The 20,495-nt window shown below is 53.6% G+C and overlaps 2 protein-coding genes across 12 annotated transcripts in view; one reads left to right on the top strand and one right to left on the bottom strand.

The window, feature by feature from the left end:
• Window positions 1–781: 781 nt before the first annotated feature.
• On the bottom strand, window positions 782–20,112 carry ANKRD13A (ankyrin repeat domain 13A). Its single transcript, XM_048514866.1, is given in 15 exon segments — window positions 782–2,282; window positions 3,254–3,321; window positions 4,425–4,576; window positions 5,246–5,359; window positions 5,615–5,772; window positions 6,996–7,126; window positions 7,796–7,857; window positions 8,529–8,610; window positions 9,639–9,705; window positions 9,905–10,100; window positions 10,585–10,728; window positions 12,557–12,602; window positions 14,040–14,164; window positions 15,334–15,466; window positions 19,653–20,112. Coding segments are annotated over 15 exon segments (1,902 nt in total). The 5' UTR covers window positions 19,878–20,112; the 3' UTR covers window positions 782–2,083.
• GIT2 (GIT ArfGAP 2) overlaps window positions 20,094–20,495 on the top strand; it is a 34,285-nt gene continuing 33,883 nt past the window's right edge. For 10 of the 11 annotated variants that reach the window (XR_007246062.1, XR_007246061.1, XM_048514850.1 and 7 more), the window contains exon 1: window positions 20,094–20,304. Coding sequence is in view for 8 of the 11 variants with exons in the window: in XM_048514850.1 (XP_048370807.1) it covers window positions 20,109–20,304 (196 nt within the window). In the remaining 3 variants the exon portion in view is untranslated. The remainder of the gene's footprint in view (window positions 20,305–20,495) is intronic. The other variant, XM_048514863.1, reaches the window with a different exon arrangement.

Here is a 20,495-nt window from a genome sequence, read left to right as displayed (position 1 = left end):
GAGGTGTGGAAGAGAAGCCACAAAGCATCCCAACGCTCCTTGGGCCAGTTCTGTGCTGTTTTGAGACAGTTCTTGTTGCTGTGATAAGTTTTGATCCACAAATTGCTACAAGCAACGTGAGGAAACTCTGCCCCTGGAACTGCAGACTGGGGGGGGGGGGAGGCAGCTGCTCTCTCACTCTAACCTACTTCCTCTGTTGTTGGAAGTGAAGGACTCTGTGCTGTCTCTTCACCTCAGACCAGAGAGTCAGAGGGGTCGAGGCACTGGGCATCCAGGGGACTGCTGCTGTGAGTGACAGACTCCTCCATTCCAGGACAGACATGTCACTCTTGACAGAGGTGGTTTGACCTGTGATACTTCAGGCCCTGTCAGGGGACCCACACGCAACACACGAAGGCAGCAACCGCTACCTGCTTGCTTGGTCCTGCCATCCACTCTAGTAGATCCTCTCCACTTGCACATTTATGACTCTCCACTTCCTTTGCGCACTAGATGCCACCAGCTTTCGAGAGTTAAAAAAAAAAGCAGGATGGAGTTCCCAGAGTACTTATATCCAAGTCTGAAGTGCGGGGTGGGGGGAGGGGTGTTCAGAGCAAGGAAACAGGATGCGCAGGTGCAAGGCAGATTGTCATCAGCTTAGGGACCCAAAATTAGCATCTGTAGTGAGACAAGAGTCCCACATCCCTATTCAGGTGAGGGGGCGGGGTGAGGGGGCGGAAGCCTCCTCTGGAGACCCCACCTGCCATGTACGGAGGAGGATCCACAGTACCAAACAAAGTGCTTTTTTGCAAAGTGCTTTTTGCTCTTTATTTGAAAGAGAAAGGAAGCTCCCAGGCCAGGCACAAACGCAGCCCAGGAACTTGGCCCACTTGCTGGGGCTTCTGGATGCTGCCGGGATCCGCCCCAGAAGGAGGGGGGACAGGTCCCTGTGAGGCAACATCTGGCCAGCCACGGGTGCTGGCCACAACAGAAGGCGGCTTCATAAGGCCTGGCAAACCCCCAGCAGGTTTATTGCAGAAGGACGGGACTTGGTGGAGGGAGTTTGCACCCTGAGGTGGGACTCAAGCACTAGAGAAGCCCCCCCTGTTCAGAAGGGCCAGGCTGCCTTTGGCGTTTGCAGTGCGCAGCAGACACAGGAAGAGCTTTATGGCAGCAGGGCACAAGGAGAGAGGGAAAACCCTTCAGCCTCAAGCACAGGATCCACACCAAAGGGGTACGGTCTGGTTCCGCCCCTGGCGCCACCATCCCTCTGCTCACTTCCTGGAACTGGGGGGAGCAATGAGGAAGGGGGGCTCTTGGTCCCCACCCGTGGCTGGTGGACTTTGCCAAGAGACTGCAGGAGAGGAGGGGAGGAACAGGCATGCACAGACACAGGCCCAGCCTCTGCGCTGCCAATCAGGGCAGCAGGACCCAGAAAGCAAGGCCCTGGGAACACCCCAAGAGGCTAGTCCTCAAGGCAGTCAGCTGTTTATCGACCCCTTTTAAAAGGAAGCCAGAGGCGGTTTGCCGTGGGAATTCATCACAGAGGACGGTTCCTGTAAGTGGCTTTAAAAACAACCCGAGAGGAAGCTGTACAAAGCACCAGTTAGAGCCAGAGGTTCTTGCAGGGAGAGAGGAGGCAAGGGAATGGAGTCTGGAATGGCTACACGAGGGAGGCGGAGCAGGGAGGAAGAAGCGGGGAGTCAGAGAAATTGCTCTCCCACAGCCCCAACAAAGAAGCGCCACGCTTTACGGGAGCCTTCAAAACTCAACAAAACCTGGGGCGCTGCCCCTCTCTTTGGCACAGGGTGAGGCAATCCTCTCCCCCGCCCCCCCCTTAGTCAAGCTCTCCAGGGGAATCACGCCCGGCAAAGGTCCCACCCGTCTTTCCAGGAAGGCAACTGGGCAATGGATGTGAAGGCAGTGCAAGGAAAGAGAACGGGGGGTGGTGCACGGTGCGCCAAGGGATGGTTCTGGCAGCTCCCCTGAACCACAGACGGCCACTCCAGGGCTCTGGGCTGCTGAGTCACTGCAGTTCTCAGAGCTGCTGCCACGAGCGGCTTCCCCGTCGCTTTCTGGTGCACGCTGCAGCTGCCCCCAGTGCCTAATTCTCCAGGAGGGAGAGCTGGAGGGCTTGCTGCAGCTCGGCTTCCTCTTCCTCCTGCCGCCGCTTCAGCTCCTGCTGCTCACGGACAGAAAGCTCCATGGCCAGCTGCAAGTCCCGGTCAAAGCTGGAGGAGTCTCTCAGCGGGGCCGCCGGGGCAGCGGGGCTGGCGTCCACGAGGAGGCTCTCCTGCAAGGCCCTGAGCAAAACAGAGGAACACCGTCGAGCAGCTGTCAAAAGACAGAGAGCCCCGCTGGACCCGCTCTGCAGGGGGAGAAGAGCCCGGCATTTCCAAGCTGGCCTTCTCAGAGGCTGCTGGGCCAGAGGCGCCAACTCTGCAGCTCAACCCACAGCCTCCCTAACACAAGGACCTCCGCTAGCAGGCCGGGAGAAAGAGGATCTCCCTGAGCAGCTGTCAGTCAGAGAAGACAGGCTGAGCTCAAGAGATGGACGCAGCAGCTTGCCATCTTCACAAGCAGCCTGGCCACACTAAAAGCCACGCATCGCCCCCTTCCGCACAGGTGCCTCATCCAATCTGCACCCTGTAAGTGATTAGGGTGGATCACATTTGCATTGCCTGGAGGTTGAGAAGGGGGATCCCTGGCCACGGCCCCTCTCGCCCTCTGGCTTCCAACACAGCCCGTTTCCACTGGATAAAAAGACCGGAACAGACCAAAGGACCCTCGAATTACCCACCACTACCTGCTGGAGAACACAAACAGGTCCCTGTAGTGCACTCAGCAACATCTGAGCTATGCAGACAGAAGCGGTGGTTGCTGCACACCCAATATGCTAAGTGGTACAAATTTCTGGCCAGCTGGGATTGCAGGAAAGAGCAGCCTCCCTATGGAACCCCAGCTCAAGGACGCCAAGCATTGTCCAGAGGCAGTTTGCTTGGTACCCCAGGAGCCATCCCAGGCTGCTCTGACCACAGACAGCAATGCTCCCAGGTGCAGGGAAAGGGCCTTCCCAGTCACCCCTCCCAAGAGCCTCTAGAGATGCCCAGGACCAAAGGGCACCATGGGGAGAGGGGGATAACTTCCACAAGGTCACCAAGGCTGCAAGTGGCCAGCAACCGCCACCGGGTACCCTAAACTTTGCAGGGCTCTGAGACCCGGCCAGTGGCGGTGGAGGAGCTCTTCATGTTAAGGCACACAGGAGGCCTTTTACCTTTGGTACTGAAGGTTGAGGTCCTCAGAGTAGGAAACTGCCCCGTTGGAGGTGGCACTCAAGGCCTCCTGGAAAAGAGACCAAAACAGCCCTGGAGTTTTGAACACACACTACAGGTTGCCTGTGATTTGCATGCGACAGAGGCCAGATGGGGAGGGGAGGGGAGGGGAGGCTGGCCTGGCACTCCCAGAATGCAGGTAGAAAGGGCAGCATCGGAGACACGGACAGAGCAGCAAATTCACATGCAGGCGCTGCAGAAGAATGAGTAATTTCAGCTTTGGGGCATGTGCAGAGCCTCATTCCGGAGGCTTCCAAGTAGATTGTGGGGCTGGCTCGCTATTTTGATGGTGGAAGTAGCCAGGCTCCCCCAACTCTCAGCAAAGCTCTTTGAGGGGCTCTTTCAGACAACCCCCCCCAAAAAAAACTTTGACTAAGGTGTTTTTCACAGGTATGCACCATTTCCTTCTTGCTGCAGAGGCTACTAACGCAGCACAACGGCTTCCACAGCACACAAGACTTCCACAAGGAAGGTTTCCACACAGAATCCTTGTCTTGGTCCTATGGCAATGATATTCTCCCCTTCCCCCCATGCCACCGGTCATTTTCTTCATTAAAAACAACAACGAAGTACTTGAATATTGTAATAATAATTTATGTAACTATTTCTCTAAATGCCAGCTTTCACTTATAAACGTTTATCCTTTTTCATTATGGAGATGTAAGGGGAAAGGCATATCTCTGTAATGAAAATGGCAAGAGACTTTTTAAATGAAAAGTCTGGAAATTCAGAGAACCCGGTACACAGCTCATTATAATGTTATACTGCTATAATGATACTCAGTTGCTGATTTAAAATAAAACCTCCGCCTTGGCTGAAAAGGGGAAATGGCTGCCATGTAGAAGGAACTGGAAAAATGCAAACTTTCTCGCCTACAAGGCAGCTCTGCAGGCTTTGCTGTGATCTTTCCCAAAATTTCAGAGCACAGCAGGTTTGGGAAACCCCAGAAGGTGCAGGAATGTGCCACAATGCTGCGGGAGGTCAGGAAAAAACTCGGCTTCCTGGGTCCGGGGCAAGTAATTCACGTGGAAATGGACATGGGGAGGGAGAAAAGCAGCACACCCGCTCCCTCCACGCGTAGGTGAAGCATTCCCGGTTGCGCCGCAGACTCACTGTGTTCTGGCTGGACTCCATCAGGCTCTGCTGAATGGCGAACTGCATGATCTCGTTGTCTTCGTCCTGAACACGCGCATTCCTGAAGTCATCCTGAACGCGGTAGGATTTCGGGATCTCAAAGACGGACTGGTCCACTGCAAAGGCAGAGGCTGGAGCAGCACATGGAAGAGAGGGATGGCGAGCAGACAGGGTTTGGGCGGCATGTGTGATTTTCGGAGGGGTGGCCCACATTTCCCTTTGCACCTCAGAGGCCCCACCTCTTTCCCCCCCACACAGCAAAGAGGAGAGCTGCCAGTCTCCTGGACAGACTCTGCATCCCTTGGAAACCGACTTCTGCATCCCTCCTTTTCCCCTTGGGGTGACGCCTTCACAGGCCCACAGAAGATGCCTGCCTGAAACACCCCCACCCCCGAGCATCCCCTCAAGCCCTGCTCCCCCAGCCCCTTAACTTCCTCTCTGTTTCCAGTAAAACAAAATGAGGGAGACACTCCACACAAACCCAGCAGAGAAACCTGAGTACATCTTAGGGCAAAGGCAGAAATGATGGCAGGCTGGTCAAGGGGGGAGGGGAGTGAGAGAAAAGGCCATCCACAGCTGCATCCTAAAGCACAGAACCACAGAAAATTTGCCTGCTCTGCTATGATACATGAAGTTCCTCCGGCCCAAGTTCAACTTACACAATCCAGGTTGGAGGGAGCCCCAAGCAGAGAACCTGGACTCTTGCAGGGGTCCCGTTCAAAAACAAAGGCAGCGATTTTCAAGCGCCAAGGGGAAGGCAAACCCACAGGGGTGCTCCACCAACCGCCTGGCTTTCTTACCTGGCTGCCACTGGGCCCCTTCCAGGGTCTCGGGCGATGCCTCTTCCATGGTGCTGCAGCTGTTCACGTTCCCAAAGGTAATGCGAGCATTCAGTATGTGGAACAAGGGGATTTCTGGTGGGGGGGTAGAGGAGGTGAAATGACAAGCAGGGCTGTGATCCCAGCCCAGCACTGGCTCCTCTGACGGCCAGTGGCTCTCCAGAGTTCCAAGCAGGGAACAGTCTTTTCCTGGTTAACTAAGCAGAGACCTCACCCCATTCAGCTTCCTCTATGTGGAAGAGGGCTCGAACCAAGCACTACCCAGGAGCACATGATGCCGCACTCAGGAGTCGGGGGGGAACCCACAAAGCAACTGAAGAGAGTCAGTACCTATTTTGACTGGAAATCCAGGCGGGAATTCTAAGGTGATGAAGTCCTTGAGCCGAGCGAAGTGGGCGCTGGTCCTGGCCATCAGGTCAATGATGGGAGTCACGTGTTCCACAAGCGAGAGCGGGAACGCTTCCGACATCCACAAGGTAGCTTTGAACCTGAAAGAGGCCAGGAGGGGGTTCAGCGGAGGATGGGGAGGCGGGCACGACAAAGGGGCGCCCCTCTGCAAGCCCCCCGAGCCTGAAAGCATCTCCAGGTCTAGAACTGAAAAGCAGCAGAGCAGATCAGGGGCCGCCTGTGTCGGTCGGCAGGATAAGAGCTGCAGCAAAGCCCAGCGGCGCCTTAGAAGCCAGCAAGATTTGGGGGGATTTCGAGAGTCCAAGCTCCCCATGTCAGATATCTTTCACCAGATGACGGAAGTTCTGACTTTTGAAAACTCACACCCCCCAAAGTCTTGTTGGGCTCCAGCTGGCGCCTGAACTCTGCAACTTCCGACTGGGCAGGGAGCGGAAGGCATCAATTGGAGCCATTCCTGCAAGACAGAAAACGAGAGGTCGGAAAGAAAGTTCTGTCACAGCCTCCTCCTTGCTTGTTTTCTACATGCAGGGGGTTGGAGTCTCCCATCACATGAACCCCCTGCCTGCAGCCCTGACAAGGGCTCACCAGCTTCTCTGCTATTTGGGACAGCAAGGACAGGTCCCCCAGGGAAGACCTCTTGCTTACTCTGCCCTGAGGACCCCACCATCCACACCCAACGGTGGCAGGCGCTGGAATCAGGGGGAAATTACCAAGGTTCGGGAAGAGCAGGGCTCAGGCTTATGTTCATCAAGCCTCACTCGAGACTTGGAAGCCAGTCTCCCCACAGCCCAGACCGTGGCCTGGAGGCTGAGCTCCAGCGGACTTCACTGGGCAAGAGCCACCCGCCTTTCCCCCAGCAGTGAAGAAGAGTGAAGAAGAGTTTTGGATTTATATCCCCCCTTTCTCTCCTGCAGGAGACTCAAAGGGGCTGACAATCTCCTTGCCCTTCCCCCCCTCACAACAAATACCCTGTGAGGTGGGTGGGGCTGAGAGAGCTCCGAGAAGCTGTGACTAGCCCAAGGTCACCCAGCTGGCGTGTGTGGGAGCGCACAGGCTAATCTGAATTCCCCAGCTCAGGCGGCAGAGCTGGGAATCAAACCCGGTTCCTCCAGATTAGATACACAAGCTCTTAACCTCCTACGCCACTGCTGCTCCCTCCTACTCCCACTGCTGAGAGACTCTGGCTCCCAGCAGAAGTGCTGCTGGCTCCAGAGGGGGATCCAGTGGGGGTCTGTGGGGGGGTCTGCAAAGAGCTGCGAGGACAGATCATCCAAAGGTGGGCCTGGCAAGGCAGTGGCTTTACTTCTGAGTCCGAAGGGTCACTTCTTTGGGCCTCCCGATGTCCCTGTCCTTCAGGTCAAAGTCTGGGCTGAAGTATTCCTCCGGAGAGATGGCCGTCGGGTTGTTCGTTGTGGCATATTCTGTTGTGAGGTCCTGGGGAAGGGAGGAGCAGAAGATGGCGAGTAAACTGTAGCGGCCTCGACTTATAATTTCTGAATCAATATATTTATACCCTGCCGTTCCCACTGTCCACAGTGGCTGGACAGAGGTCTTTTCCTCTAAATTGTGGTGTTACTGCAGATAGGAAATGTCACGCAGCTTTGCAACAGAAGAGACCATCTTTGAATAAATCAAGGTTTCTTTCTTTTTCTGCAAACACCAAGACCAAGCGGAACACCTGGAAGCCTCCTTTCAGGGTATGCCAAAACCGTAGAGCAAGTAAAGATTTCTCCCCTTTCCAGACCCACAACCACCCAGGGGGTGTGAGATGAAGCAACTCTTAGTTCAACAACCCTCTGAAAAGCCAAGTCTTGGTCAAGCTAAGTAGGACTGCCTCTGAACATGGAGGTTCTCTTCTGTAACCTCTCCACCACGGATGTATCTGGGCGCCTTTGGGAGCCATCTACAGACTGCCAAAATTGTAGTTCTCCAACATGCTACAGGCTCTTGGGAAAAAAAACAATTGTTGACGGTTCCTCCTTGGTACCAACACAGCTCTCCGCCTCCGCTTCCTGCTATTCTGAAGACCCTGGTGCCCCCAAAGGCATCAGTGAGCCTCATTTCCGATGCGCAACACATCTGGGCCAAGGCAGTTTTACTCACCTGCTGCGCGCCGTACTCGTGTTCAATGGTGCCCAAAAAGGACTCAAAGAGATTTCTGTCGGCTGGAGGAAAAGAGCCCATTAGCAGAGCTGCCACACTCACCCACCTCCCCTGGACCCACCCCAAAACCTGGCTAGAGAAACCCCACTCCCAAGCCTGTCTTATCCATGTCACCCACTTTGGGCCCGCAGAAGTCCACCTCCCCACCATGTCGATTTTCTGCATCGACTCATTTAGAGGGAGGGCAGAGATTGCCAGGTTCCCTCCTCCCCCTTTCTGCCATACAGCTGTGAAGGACCCTCCTGCCAGGGGAAAGTGGTTTTATCCCACGGGGGCTGTTCCACAGCACCACTACTGCGGGGAGGTAGAGCACAGAGCACAGGCTGCCACATCTGCCCCTCAAGAACAGGTCTGCAACCCTGTCAGTGCTGTCGCTTGGACTGTTTGTCCTGGGGAATTTCCCACAATGCTTCATCTCCCTTCCAGGCTCCTTCAAAATAAATGCTGAGTGGCAGGGGCAAACTGGGACAGGGCAGGGCCCAAAAGCAGCCAGCTGCCACCCCCACCCCCCTTTGCTCCATGCATGCATTGCAGCCAGAGAATCAAGTCTCAGTTCCCAGAAAATATACCAAGCAGGAAGTGAATGTGTTTTGTCCCTGGGTTGGCACATGACAGGAAGTCCAACCCCAGTTCCCAGACCCCAGCATTTTCAGCAGCAGCAGTGGGGAATTACCTTTGTATCTTCTCTTCTCCTCCTCGGTCAAGTGCTCTGTTCGGATCTTGGTTACTACGTTCACATTGTTTGCTGTGTAGACCTTGGGGGAAATGGGAGAAGGAGCTGCCGTGGAAGGCTTCAGCCAAACGGGGGCCTCCACAGAAGCCCCCGCAGGCCCACTGGCAGCTCCTCCCCTCTGCCAGCTGCCAACGGGCTGAGGCTCAAGGAGCAGGCGGCACCTTCGGAAGATGCCAAGTGCCACCTGCCGGCAAGTGGGAGCAATTCAATGCCTGTCTCGCTGCAGAACTGTCGGGAATCCTTCAGCTGAGAAGTCAGCTTGTTCTCCGTGGGCCTGTGGATTCTGTAGAGCAGGGGTCTTCAAACTACGGCCCTCCAGAAGTTCACGGACTACAATTCCCATCAGCCCCTGCCAGCATGGCCCAATGACAGGGCTGATGGGAATTGTAGTCCGTGAACATCTGGAGGGCCATAGTTTGAAGACCCCTGCTGTAGAACAAGAGAAGACCCAAAGGTCTCTCTAGCTCAGCTGACAGTGGCCAGCAGGACTCCCTGGGCAGAAGCTGCCATCTGTTTGCCCCTCACACCAGGCATCCCGCCTCTCACTCCAGCCATGACTAGTAGCACTCAAAAGGCCGATCCCTGCCGAACGACTGCAGTCCCTTTTGAGGACCACTGAAACTAGCTGCCATCAAAACATTCTGGCAAAGAGAGCTCCAGAGGCTCATTGAACAGGCATGAAGCTTTAAGCAGGGACCTTCTGCGTGCCACGTGGATGCTCTACCACTGAGCCACAGCCACTGTGCCATTTCCTGAGGCTTGCCAAACAATCCACACACTACATATTAGTCACTACTGGCCATTTTGGTATTTTGAACGGGGGCCAACCTGTTCACTAGCCTACGGGCCTCAATCACCTCCCCCGGCAGGGACCAGCGAGTGAGGATTCTCCACAGCCTTGCATGCGTAAGCTATTTCCCCCTCTTTAGGCCTACTGGAAACAGAGGAGAGCCTGCAGGAAGTTTTCTGCGCTGGACCGTAGATGATAAATGCCACGCAGCAATCAGGAGAGGGGGGGCTTGATCTGAGGAACACAGAACCGCTTCCTACCTTGGCGTCGTAAGTGTTGACCACTTCAGACTTCTCTGTTCTCCAGACCCAGAAGCCAGAAGTGTTTCTATGGGGGAAAGCAGACTATGAAAACATCTGCATTCAGAAAGCCATCTGACGGTCAAGAAGGGCACTTACAGCAGAAGGAGCAGCAACTGCTCTTTGTGGTCCTGTGTCATGGGGGTCGACCCCTTCCCTGACCCCCTCCCTGCCACCCCTTGTGTTGTATCCCTACTCAGCTGCCAGCACCCTTGGCCCCCGCGTACCGTTCGAAGGCAATGTTCCTGGTGTCCAGCGAGGTGCTGATGATGGGGGAGGTCAGACGCCGCTCCACCTCCTTGCTCTTGGGGACCATGGAGTCCAAGGTCAAAGCTTGTAATCTGTTGGGTGACCAAAGTTACTCACGCCACCAGCCTTCCTTGGTCAAGGACACTTCAATCAGCTCTGCCCAGTTTCCAGTATCTGGGGGGAGGAGGGCGGGGGTGGGGGGGGAGGCAAAGGCCACAAAAGTCTTGTTGCCAGGATCCGGAAGATTGCCCTTGAAGATGCTGGTATGGGATTCCGGGAGCAAAACAGGGGCCAGAGGCCAAACTGAACAAGGGCCTTAAAACGGCCACATTTCATTTCTTTAACTATTTAGTTTATTTGTACACTGCCTTTCTCCCCTGAGGGAACGCAAAGCGGCCTCCCTCCTCCTCCTCTCCTCCATTTCACCCATGGAACAACCTTGTGAGGTCAGGGCAGGGCAGGGATGTGTTTCTGGCCCAACGTCACCAGCAAATGTCCCATGGCAGGGTAAGGATTCGCACCTGGGCCTCCCATGGCTCTCTCTCCCAGCAATGCTGCCCTCTGCACCAAACAGGCCACGGAATGCCAAACTCCAACAGCCAGAGCAGCCCTCCCCCACCCCCTCCTCCCGGATTCTCAGATCCTAGGCTGTACCCACCTTCCCCCCGGAAGATCAGGCTTCGCCTTCCTCGCTCCCAGCTCATGTTTTCAAACCCAAGCAAGGTGATATCAACGCGCAACTTTGCTCCACTCTTCCAGATACGGCAGACGTCGCTGGGGCAGACGCGGGAAACCAGCGGAACTGTCAGGAGGCACACAGAGAACACATAAAGGACGTGATGTCCCTCTTAAAAGAAGGTGTGTGTGTGTGTGTGTGTGTGTGTGTGTGTGAGAGAGAGAGAGAGAGAGAGAGAGAGAGAGAGAGAGAGAGAGAGAGGGCAGATCCACCTAGCCCAAGAGCCCATTTCTTGAAATGGCCTGCCAGAGGAACCAGAAGGGAGCCTGCAAGCTGAGCATCAAGACTACACCATCCCCTGCTGTCAGCGGTAGACTTCTTGAAAGGATGGAGGATCCATCATAAACAGACACCCCACTCCACTATGAATTTGTCCAGTCCCCCTTTAAAAGCCATCTGCTCAACATTTTCTGGTAGCAGATTCCATCAGTTAATTGTGTGATGAATGTACATATTTTCTGTGTTTTCCACCCACCCTTTCTCAAATGAGCTCAGGGGAATCTAAATGGGCCTTCCCTCCTCCAGTTTACCTCACAACAGCTCTGCAAGGTAGGCTAGGCTGAGACCGAACGTTTGGCCTGAGGTCACACAGCACATTTCATGGCCAGTGAGGATTTCGGCCAGGGTCTCCTGGGTCCTCTCCCAACAAACACAGAGGCCTGTGGCCTGGCCCACTCCCCCCGGCAGTGGCTCTCCAGGGTCTCAGGCTGAGAAGGGGCTTTCCCATCAGATCCTGTTTTAAAAACTGCAGATGCCAGGAACTGAACCAGGGACCTCCTGCGTGCCAAGCAGAGGTTGTACCACTAAGCCACGGGCCCTCGCACTCCAACCACTAGCCCACACTGTTCTCGCAGAACACAGATCTTCCTATAATCCAGTGATGGCGAACCTATGGCACGGGTGCCAGAGGTGGCACTCAGAGCCCTCTCTGTGGGCACGCGCAGAGTGCCCCCCCCCCCCACACATCTAGGCTGGCCTGGGCCGCTGGGCTCGATTATTAGCATTAAACCTAAGACCTAGTTTTGGAGAAGCAGTGTAGGTAACCCTGTTAAGCGCTGTTAAACCGCACTGATTTTCATGTGAAGAACTAAAGCACGATCCTTTACCTGGGAGTAAGCTGGGTTGGTGGCAATGGGGCTTGCTTCTGAGTAAACCCTCCTAGGGTCGTGATTCATCCGTTGGAAGAGTTGCACGGTTGCTTCAAAGCAAAGCCACCGACTACTACCAAGCTTACTCCTGAGTAACGCACGCCTCAGAGCCAACCATTTTTTCTAAACCAAAACCTCAGTATTCAGGTTAAATTGCCGTCTTGGCACTTTGCGATAAATAAGTGGGTTTTGGGTTGCAATTTGGGCACTTGGTCTCGAAAAGGTTCGCCATCACTGCTATAATCTGTCCTGCCTGAGTCTTCTCTTTTCCATCAGCCTCACACTGTCCACTTTCTGCCCCCCAAAGGCGGTTTTATGGAAACCCCCCCCCCCCCAACCCTTGCCTTGCACCCAGCTGCCTTTGAAAACCAGCAACCAGGCAGCTGGGGCCTGTCCTCAGAGGGAAGGGAGGGGCTCCAGCCCCTCAAATCTGTCAGCATATCCTTCCTGGGGACAAGAATTAAACCCCACAAGGAAATCCAAAGTTAGTAAATCCATATCGAGTCACACAACTGAAAATGCCTTCAGCCCTTTCAAAGGTTGGAGCTTTTGCAACACAAGGCCCTTCATTGTTCTGACAAAGAGAAACTGAACGGCAGGCAGGCAGGCAGGGCCTAGAGCGGGCAGTTCTCACTGGCACGCGAGCCAGTTCCTTGCGCCAGCAAGCACCCAGGGAAGAATCAGCCAAACCCACATGGGCATAAACTGCCTCGAAGGTTGTGGCGGGCAGCTTGATTCAGACTTACCCCAACTGGTGAATTCCCACTTCATTTCCACGTAAAAATCTGGAGTCTGGCGCAGAAAAATAAAAAGAGAAGCAAAGCTGAGTCCAGCTCAAGACAGGGCCTTTGGAAGTCAACAATATACACTAGTCATGGTTTCCAATGCACTGTGGAACTGCCCAAGGCCTGCTAGGAGTGGCCTGAAAAGAGGATGGACCCATCACGAGCTGCTAGCCACGGCTGCCAAACGAGAGGAAGGGACTACGAGGTGCTGGGGACAAACAGACTTTGCAGTGTCTTTGAATGCTGAGTCTGGATCTTAGGAACCCAGCAGTTTCGCAGGGAGGCTCGTGAAGGGTTTCTCAGAAAGAATAAAGCCAAGGAAACAGCCTTCATGTAAAAAAACACACAACCCTCTCTTAAAATAAGGCAAAGGTCCCACAGTCTTAAGGAAGCATTGCTCTGTTTTTATCTGCCTTTTGCAGGCAAGGAGGGTGTGGCTCGGGGGGACCAGGGAAGGGGGAGTTCAAGGTTGCCGTTTCTGAAGCCTGCAGGCTGGAACTGCAGGAGAATGGTTTCGTCGTTCTTTTCCCCTCAGCGCATGAGCCTGACAGTCCATCTGGCCTCATCTTGTCCACTCTGACTGAAGCTCTGCTGGGAGCTTGGGTAGAGATCCTCCTAGGCCAGTGGTGGCGAACCTTTGGCACTCCAGATGTTATGGACTACAATTCCCATCAGCCCCTGCCAGCATGGCCATGCTGGCAGGGGCTGATGGAAATTGTAGTCCATAACATCTGGAGTGCCAAAGGTTCACCACCCCTGGCCTAGGCCTTGCCTCCAGCAGCCCTCTTCAGCAACAGGTGCCAGGAACCCGCTGAAGGCCAGGCACCTGCCCTCTCTCCAAGCTAAGGCTGCCACTGCAAATACGCCATGCGAGGGCTGGACTAGGGTCAGGAGAATCCTGGGTAAAAGCCCCACTGGCCAGGAGACTTAGGGCTGCCCACTGTCTCACTGCCTAATCTACCTAATCTTTACTCTTGTTGTAAGAATAAAGAGGACAAGAAATCCATCAGCTCCTTGGAGGAAGCAGAGGAAGAAAGCGCACTAAAAAAACCCCCTTTGTTTTCACACAGGACTGCCTTCGTGTCCCGCCCGACAGAATACAAATGCAGCTTATAAAGCTCTTTCATGTCACATTCTGCATCTTGTGAACAACCTTTTTTATAAAATGGGAGGGGCAGCTCTGCCACATGACTGGCTGAGCAGGAAGTCAATACAAGTGGAAAGTGGGAGACCCGTCTACTCAGGACTCCGTCTTCAGGAGTCGAGCGACAGTGTCCAGAGGTGCATCACTGTGTGGCAACATGTCAGGCTGGATGATCAGCAGAGACTATTCTGGTGTTCTTTGGGGGGAAACAAAACTAAAAGAGGAGATTGTTTTTCGTAAGAGTTTGGCTTTAAAGCAATCACAGACAGGTGCATCTTTCATGCCCCCCCAACTCTTTACCTCATTAATTTTTTGGAGTAGTTCTGGAACCCCGCCAAGGGTGGTGGAGGTCTGATGATAATCCCGATGTTGCAGGATCATATGAACCATCTCGGGATCCCCAGTGCTCACCGCCTCATGCAAGACTGCAGGATAGACAAACTGAGATAAATGATCAGGAGATGACTGCAAATCAAAGATCTGCCTGCCAGAACTTTTCCCGGAGCCTGCCAAGTACTTTTGAAATACAGGTGAAGCCCGGGGGTGGGGGGGGTGGGGGGGGGGGGGGATTTTTAGAAACTTGGTGGCCACCACAGCGCAAGGAACTGCATAGCGTGACTAAAGGTAAGTGGCAGTATTTGTCTTGTGGATCGTAGGGATCCTAACACTTCAGTCCTGGGCCATCTACACTGGTTGCCAATTTGTTCCTGGGCACAATTCAAGGTGCTGGTCTTCAAAGCCCTGTACAATTTGGGACAAACATGCCTGAAGGACCACCAATCCCTTATGAGCCCACCCAATCATTACAGTCATCTTTAGAGGCCCTTTTTTTGGTTGCCTTCTGAAGTTAGGTGGGTATCAGGTCTCAGAACCTTAAGCCAATAAACGGACTCTGAAGCATTGATCTGCAGTGTTTATTGATGAGGCATCCAAGCACCAAAGCTTGGCAAAGCCAGTCCTAACAAAATGAAGCGCTTGGAACTGAGGCACCCCAAGGTTGGCGGCAGATAGCAGAAGAGAGCCACCTGACTTCCTGCCCCATGAGATAACGGATGTAACTCTTTTTCTCATGGGACCAAGGTGTCAGGGGAAGCCTAACTATCTACAAAGTGTGTAAAGCCATAAAGTAAAGATCAAGGAAAGAATGCCCCAGATGGCAGTAGTTACATACATCTTTTAGCAGCATTGATTTGTTGTTTTAAGCAGTTACACTGAATTAGGAATGCATCTCAATCACATAGATACTGTCCCCCTGACTGGAGGTTACAACCCAGGAAAGGGCCTTCTCTGTCATGGCACCAAAATTATGGAACTCACTCTCCAAAGAGATTTTTCTTTCCCTTTCTGTCGCTTACTTCCACCAGTGGGTGAAAACTTTTTTGCTCTGTTTGGCATTCCCTCAGTGGTCCATCCTTCCTAACCAGTACTTTTATATTTGGCATGTGTTTTAACTGCATTTAATGTGTTTTAACTCTTTTTTTTACTTTTAAAAATTTTGTTTTAATAATGTATGTTTAGAAGGGGAGTTGACTTTAATGGTTCTTCCTGACTCTCAAGTTTGTTGCTTGTTTCAGGCAAAGAAGCAATCGCTTACCCGTCCATCCAGAAGAGTTCTCTTTGGTGACATCCGCCTTGTGCCCCAGCAGGACTTTGGCGGACTCGATGTATCCCAGAGAAACGGCAAGATGCAGCGGGGTCCGGCCACGAGGATCCCGCTGCTCCACATCCTGCTAAAGAACCGAGAGTCAGACCTTCTCCTCCTGGGATGGCCAGGACGCACGGGGCCAAGCACAAATGTTCATCACAATGAGGCTTCATGGAGGCCAGCCGAATGTGACACGGACTCTGCACAGGATGCTGCAGGGCTATGGTTGGGCGGCTTCTCAGGACACAGACAGGCAAGCTTAAAACCGGACAGCAATCCCAAGACAACCAATGGACCTCGTTTTTTTAAATCCTACACAAGGAGGTTTGGGAAAAGATAGCTTTCCAAACCAGTTTTCTTCTGAACACCCAGCAGCCATTTTTCACTATTAAATAGAACTGGGTATGTGGGGCTGGCTTCTGTCATGACAGACCATTGGACCATCTTGCCCAGTGCTGGCTACTCTGAGTGGATCTCAGCTGGACCATCTCGCCTAGTGCTGGCTACTCTGAGTGGATCTCAGCTGGACCATCTCGCCTAGTGCTGGCTACTCTGAGTGGATCTCAGCTGGACCATCTCGCCCAGTGCTGGCTACTCTGAGTGGATCTCAGCTGCAGGCCCTTCCAGCCACCCTCAGATCCTCTTAACTAAAGAGGCCAGCCAGGGACTGACTGCCATATCTGAAAGTGCATGCGGGAAGAAGACTCGCCTGCCATATTCTGGTTTGCTGTCATATTCAAATCAGAGAAACCAGGAGGAAAGTGTAAGCAAGCTCTTCCACAGCTCCTACATTCAGTTTCCTAGCTGTCGTCTGTGCCTAAAGGGGAAGAGCTTGGGATTAAGCAAGCAGACCCCAAAGAACCAGGCTTCCTGGGAACATGGCCACTACCCCACTTTCTTTCTCCCAGCCCCATCTTCCCTACAGGGTCTTCTCCCATGGGGTACCCAAGCACGGCAAAGCCTCTTCCTGCAGGCTGGGGACTCTTGCTGAGGACTCCTGCTCCTCCAGAGGCAACGCTCCCCAAAGGAGGACTTCACGGGGTTCTCTCGTTTCCTGCAGGGGCAAAGTAACCACACGTCACCAATTTTGTTAAAAGCCAGAACTGGAGTTCCAGCCTCTGCCTTTCTGTGCCAGGAATTGCTGTCACCCTGCATAGGGCCAGAAGCTATGAAACGAGTGCCGGAGCACACACAGAGTGGGTGACAACCTTTACAAAGGAAACTTTGTAAAAAGTCTGGTGACGTTATGGAAACAGATGGCCTCTGGAACTGCACCCTCGTGTGGGTGACACACACACATAAACACACACACACAGAGGACAATGAGCTCTTGACAGACTACGAAATGCAAGACACACAAGGCAGCAAGAGCCGCAGGCATGCAAACAGCAACACACGCCCACCTTCGGCAGGTCCTTCACTACTAGCCTTAGAAATCTGAAACAGAAGAGCTTCTATCACTAAAGAAAGACAGCAAGAATCCACAGAGTGCCAAGAAAGTCAGGTCAGTCACAGGTTCGCTGCTGCAGCGCACTTGTTAAGGGTCGGAGGAAGTAGAAGGAATTGTTCTGCGGTCATAACTGTATTAACAAATTCATCAACTAGAGGCAGACAATTAATCAAATGAAAATGTGTTGATCGGTTGAACTCAAATGCAGCCATAACATACTGAAGTTCTTGTTGAGATACCAGAAGTCCATTACTGAGGTTTGGTAACATGAAGATATAGTTAACATTATTTGAAAAATCCATCTACCAAAATGTATTGTCAAAGGCTTCAACACCTGGAATCAACTGAGTGTTGTGGGTTTTCCAGGCTGTGTGGCCATGGTCTGGTAGTTTCTGCTCCTAATGTTTCACCTGCATCTAAAACTGACGTCTTCACAGGCATATCATGATAAGATGTGTTTCTCTTCTTGCCATATTAGAGGAAATGTTAGGAGCAAAAACTACCAGATCATGGCCACACAGCCTGAAAACCCACAACACCAGATCTACTAAAAATTATTTTATCAGGACTGGCAGGCTACCATCCGGGATTTGGCGAGGCCGTCTTCTAAGTAAACATGCCTAGAAGTGGAATGTTCAATAACTTTTAATGAGCAGCAGTTACAAAGGCCCCATTTAATAGCTCTGTTAATGTTTGGGTTGAAGCTGCCTGCCAGAACCTGACTCATTGTGCCAGATGGCCTCCCGCTTGGAAAGTGTAAACTCCTTGGGGCAGGGAGCTGTGCTTTTTGGCTTACGCCATATAAAACCAGGAAGAACCACAGTCTCCCAGATATTACACGTTTGTTTAAAACCACCTCCTCAAAGCTACCAGGCAGAATGAGCTGGCAAATTTGTTCTCAGCAGGAGTGGAATTCCAGCCGGCCACGAAGTGAAGTCTCTTACAGCCCCGGCCTGCCTTCAGAGCTTGCCGGACGTTGCTGAAAAATCATTCTCTGTGCTCTGCCAAGGGAAGGAAGTGAACATATTGGCCAACTTCTCCAAACAGAAATCACTTCTCACAATTTGGCAGTGTCTGGTTTTGCTTGGGGAAGAGAGAGGGGGGGCAGGCTGAGCAGACAGAAGGAAAGGTGGCCATGACCGGGGTGGGGGGGTGGGGGGTAAGGGATGGGTTATCTGCCCTGACAAGAATCTAAAGTGGCATGATTTTGGGCAGAGGTCTCTTGAAATGCCAGGATTCTGCCCCGGCTGACTGGTTGCTTTTAGATGTCAAAGGCAAACCCATCCATCACACCTGCCTGTCTTCTTGGCCTCCTTTCAAGTGGCTAAAATATTTGCTTGACGTCCCTGGTGCTGTTCTCAAATTACCTTTCCACTGTATTGTTAGAATAAGTCTTCAAAATCAGGCAGAAGACACTGACGCTTTTGAGAAAAGCTGGAGTGTTAGGAGAGAGAGTGATACAGGGAAAGCAGGCATGGCGCAGTTGCGACTAGCCTTGAAATGGATTAAAGTCCTGGATTCAGACCCGGTGTCACCTACCCTGCTCTGAACACCTTTGGGGAATGGTAGGGCAAAAACGCAAACGGACAAGACAACACTCTTTGCTCAGCTGCCCAAATACTAGGAGAAGGCTTAGGTGGCAACGGTCGCTTTCAAAGATCTCCCAATATTTCTGCATTAGTCTAGATCAGTAACACTGGTCATGGAAACTCAGCACACGCAGAAGAGTCTGGGTTATGCTCCATCTTATGCATGCAAGATATGTCAGGCGTTAGATGACTCTGCTGGGTCACACCATGGTCCATGTGAACAAACCACATGGGCCCCAGCAGCACCGGCAGGCTTGCAAGTGCTTGGAAAGGGGTTCTGCAGGAAAATCTGGAGGGGGGGGGATCATAAAAAACCTCCAAGGAACCTCAAGGCACCTGACAAGACAGTTGGGAAAACAGTTACTTGGAGCCACAGTTCTCAGAATGGGAACTAACAGGAGCTGTCCTTTCCTGATCACTGGGTAGACCCACATCACACCCAACCTGGTGCTTTGCGCTGGATTGCCACCACAGCATTTTGTGTTGACATACGCTGCTTGGAGTTCACGAAGGGACACCTGAGGAATCTCTTCCCTTTCCCTGCAGCTTCAGGGTCCGGTTGAGCTGGAAAAAATATTCTTGGATTCTCCACCCTTACTTTGAACTTTACATGCAGACTCGGATCCATTTGCCCTTTATTCACGGGCACTCAATAATAACAGCCAGAGTATCAAATCTCTCTTTCTATTTCTCTCTCTCTCGTTTCTTTTTTTAAAATGCTGATTCTGAACTGGCCCCTTGATACATAACTGAGCCTGGACAGGAAGCACCGAGTCTCCTTCTCAAAGCGAAGAGGTTACCAGCCCAAAGGTTGCTACGATGCACAGGGCTCCTGCCCACATCAGCCACCCCCAGTGGCGCAGCCCTTGTCCCTCGGGATTGCTCCCCACTCCAGGCCTCAGCCCCAGGGGTCCCAGGCACCACTCGGGGAAGTAAGCCAAGGAGCAAAGCGGAGCCGCCAGACCTGTCCCCCTTTTGCTCCTTGGCCACAGCACGGCGGAGGCAGGGCTCATCTGGACGGACCCCGAGAGAGCCTGCGGTTCACGACCCTGCTCAGCCACGATGCTGCCTGGGAACCTTGAGCAGGCCACCCTGTCTCGACTTAGCCTACCTCTCAGGGCTGTTGTAGGGAGAAAGCAGGTTAAGGCAGGATGCACATGTGCCAGGAGGCAGCCCAAACCCCACTGAGGCCCCCTGGGGTGCCCCTCTCCCCCCCCCCACACCCTTACCTGCTTCTGCAGCACCTTTGCCAGCTGCCTGTGGTCGTTGTGCCAGACCAGGGCGTGCAACGGGAACCCCCCGCTGATGCTGCTGTTGCCGCCGCCGCCAGGCTCGCCCGAGGAGATCCCGCCGGGCCCCTCCCTCTCGCCTGCGGGGGGCGCAGCTGGGCCGGGGGGGCTGCCGTCCAGGCTGGGCGCCCCCGGCCCCTCGGCGCCCCCTCCTCCGCCCTCCATCGCCACCCGCACGGCCCCGCCCCCCCCCCCGCTCGGCCTTGCCCACCCTGCAGCCCGCGAGCAGCCTTGGGCGGCCAGGAAGGGAGCCCGGGCCGCCCCCTCCTGCCCCGGGGAGGCTCACTCGCCGGCCGGCCGGCCCAACAGGCGTTGACGCGGCCGCAGGGAGGGAGGGAATCGCTCGGAGCAACCGCCACCTTCCCCTAGAGGGGCTCCCGTGAAGCCGCAGGCGCCATGCTGAGTGCGGGCACGGGCGGGCGGCTGGCTGGCGCCACGGGGCCATGTCGAGTAAGGGCAGCCTCGGGGCGTAGTAGATGCAGGGCCCTCCCGGCCGCCATAGGGAACGACTCAGGACCGCTCCAAGCCAGGCGGGGGCGCCTCGTCGCTTCTGACAGAAACAGAGGCTTCATCGGGGCCTGGAGGACTCTGGGTAATCCCCGCAGCCCTGAGTGAGGCGCCTCAACGATTTTTTTAAAAATATGTCTAATAATATGTAATGATCCCAACGAGCGCTTTAATACTGAATGCCCGGGAATAAATCTCTGCTTATTTAAGTTTATGGTTTGTCAAAGAAACTCTGGGAGATTGCCAGCAGCAAATATGGCCGCCCCTCCCTTGCCA

Source organism: Sphaerodactylus townsendi, linkage group LG13 (genome assembly GCF_021028975.2).
Source record: "Sphaerodactylus townsendi isolate TG3544 linkage group LG13, MPM_Stown_v2.3, whole genome shotgun sequence".
Taxonomy (NCBI): Eukaryota; Metazoa; Chordata; class Lepidosauria; order Squamata; family Sphaerodactylidae; genus Sphaerodactylus; species Sphaerodactylus townsendi.
This window is presented reverse-complemented; position numbering and strand designations above follow the sequence as displayed.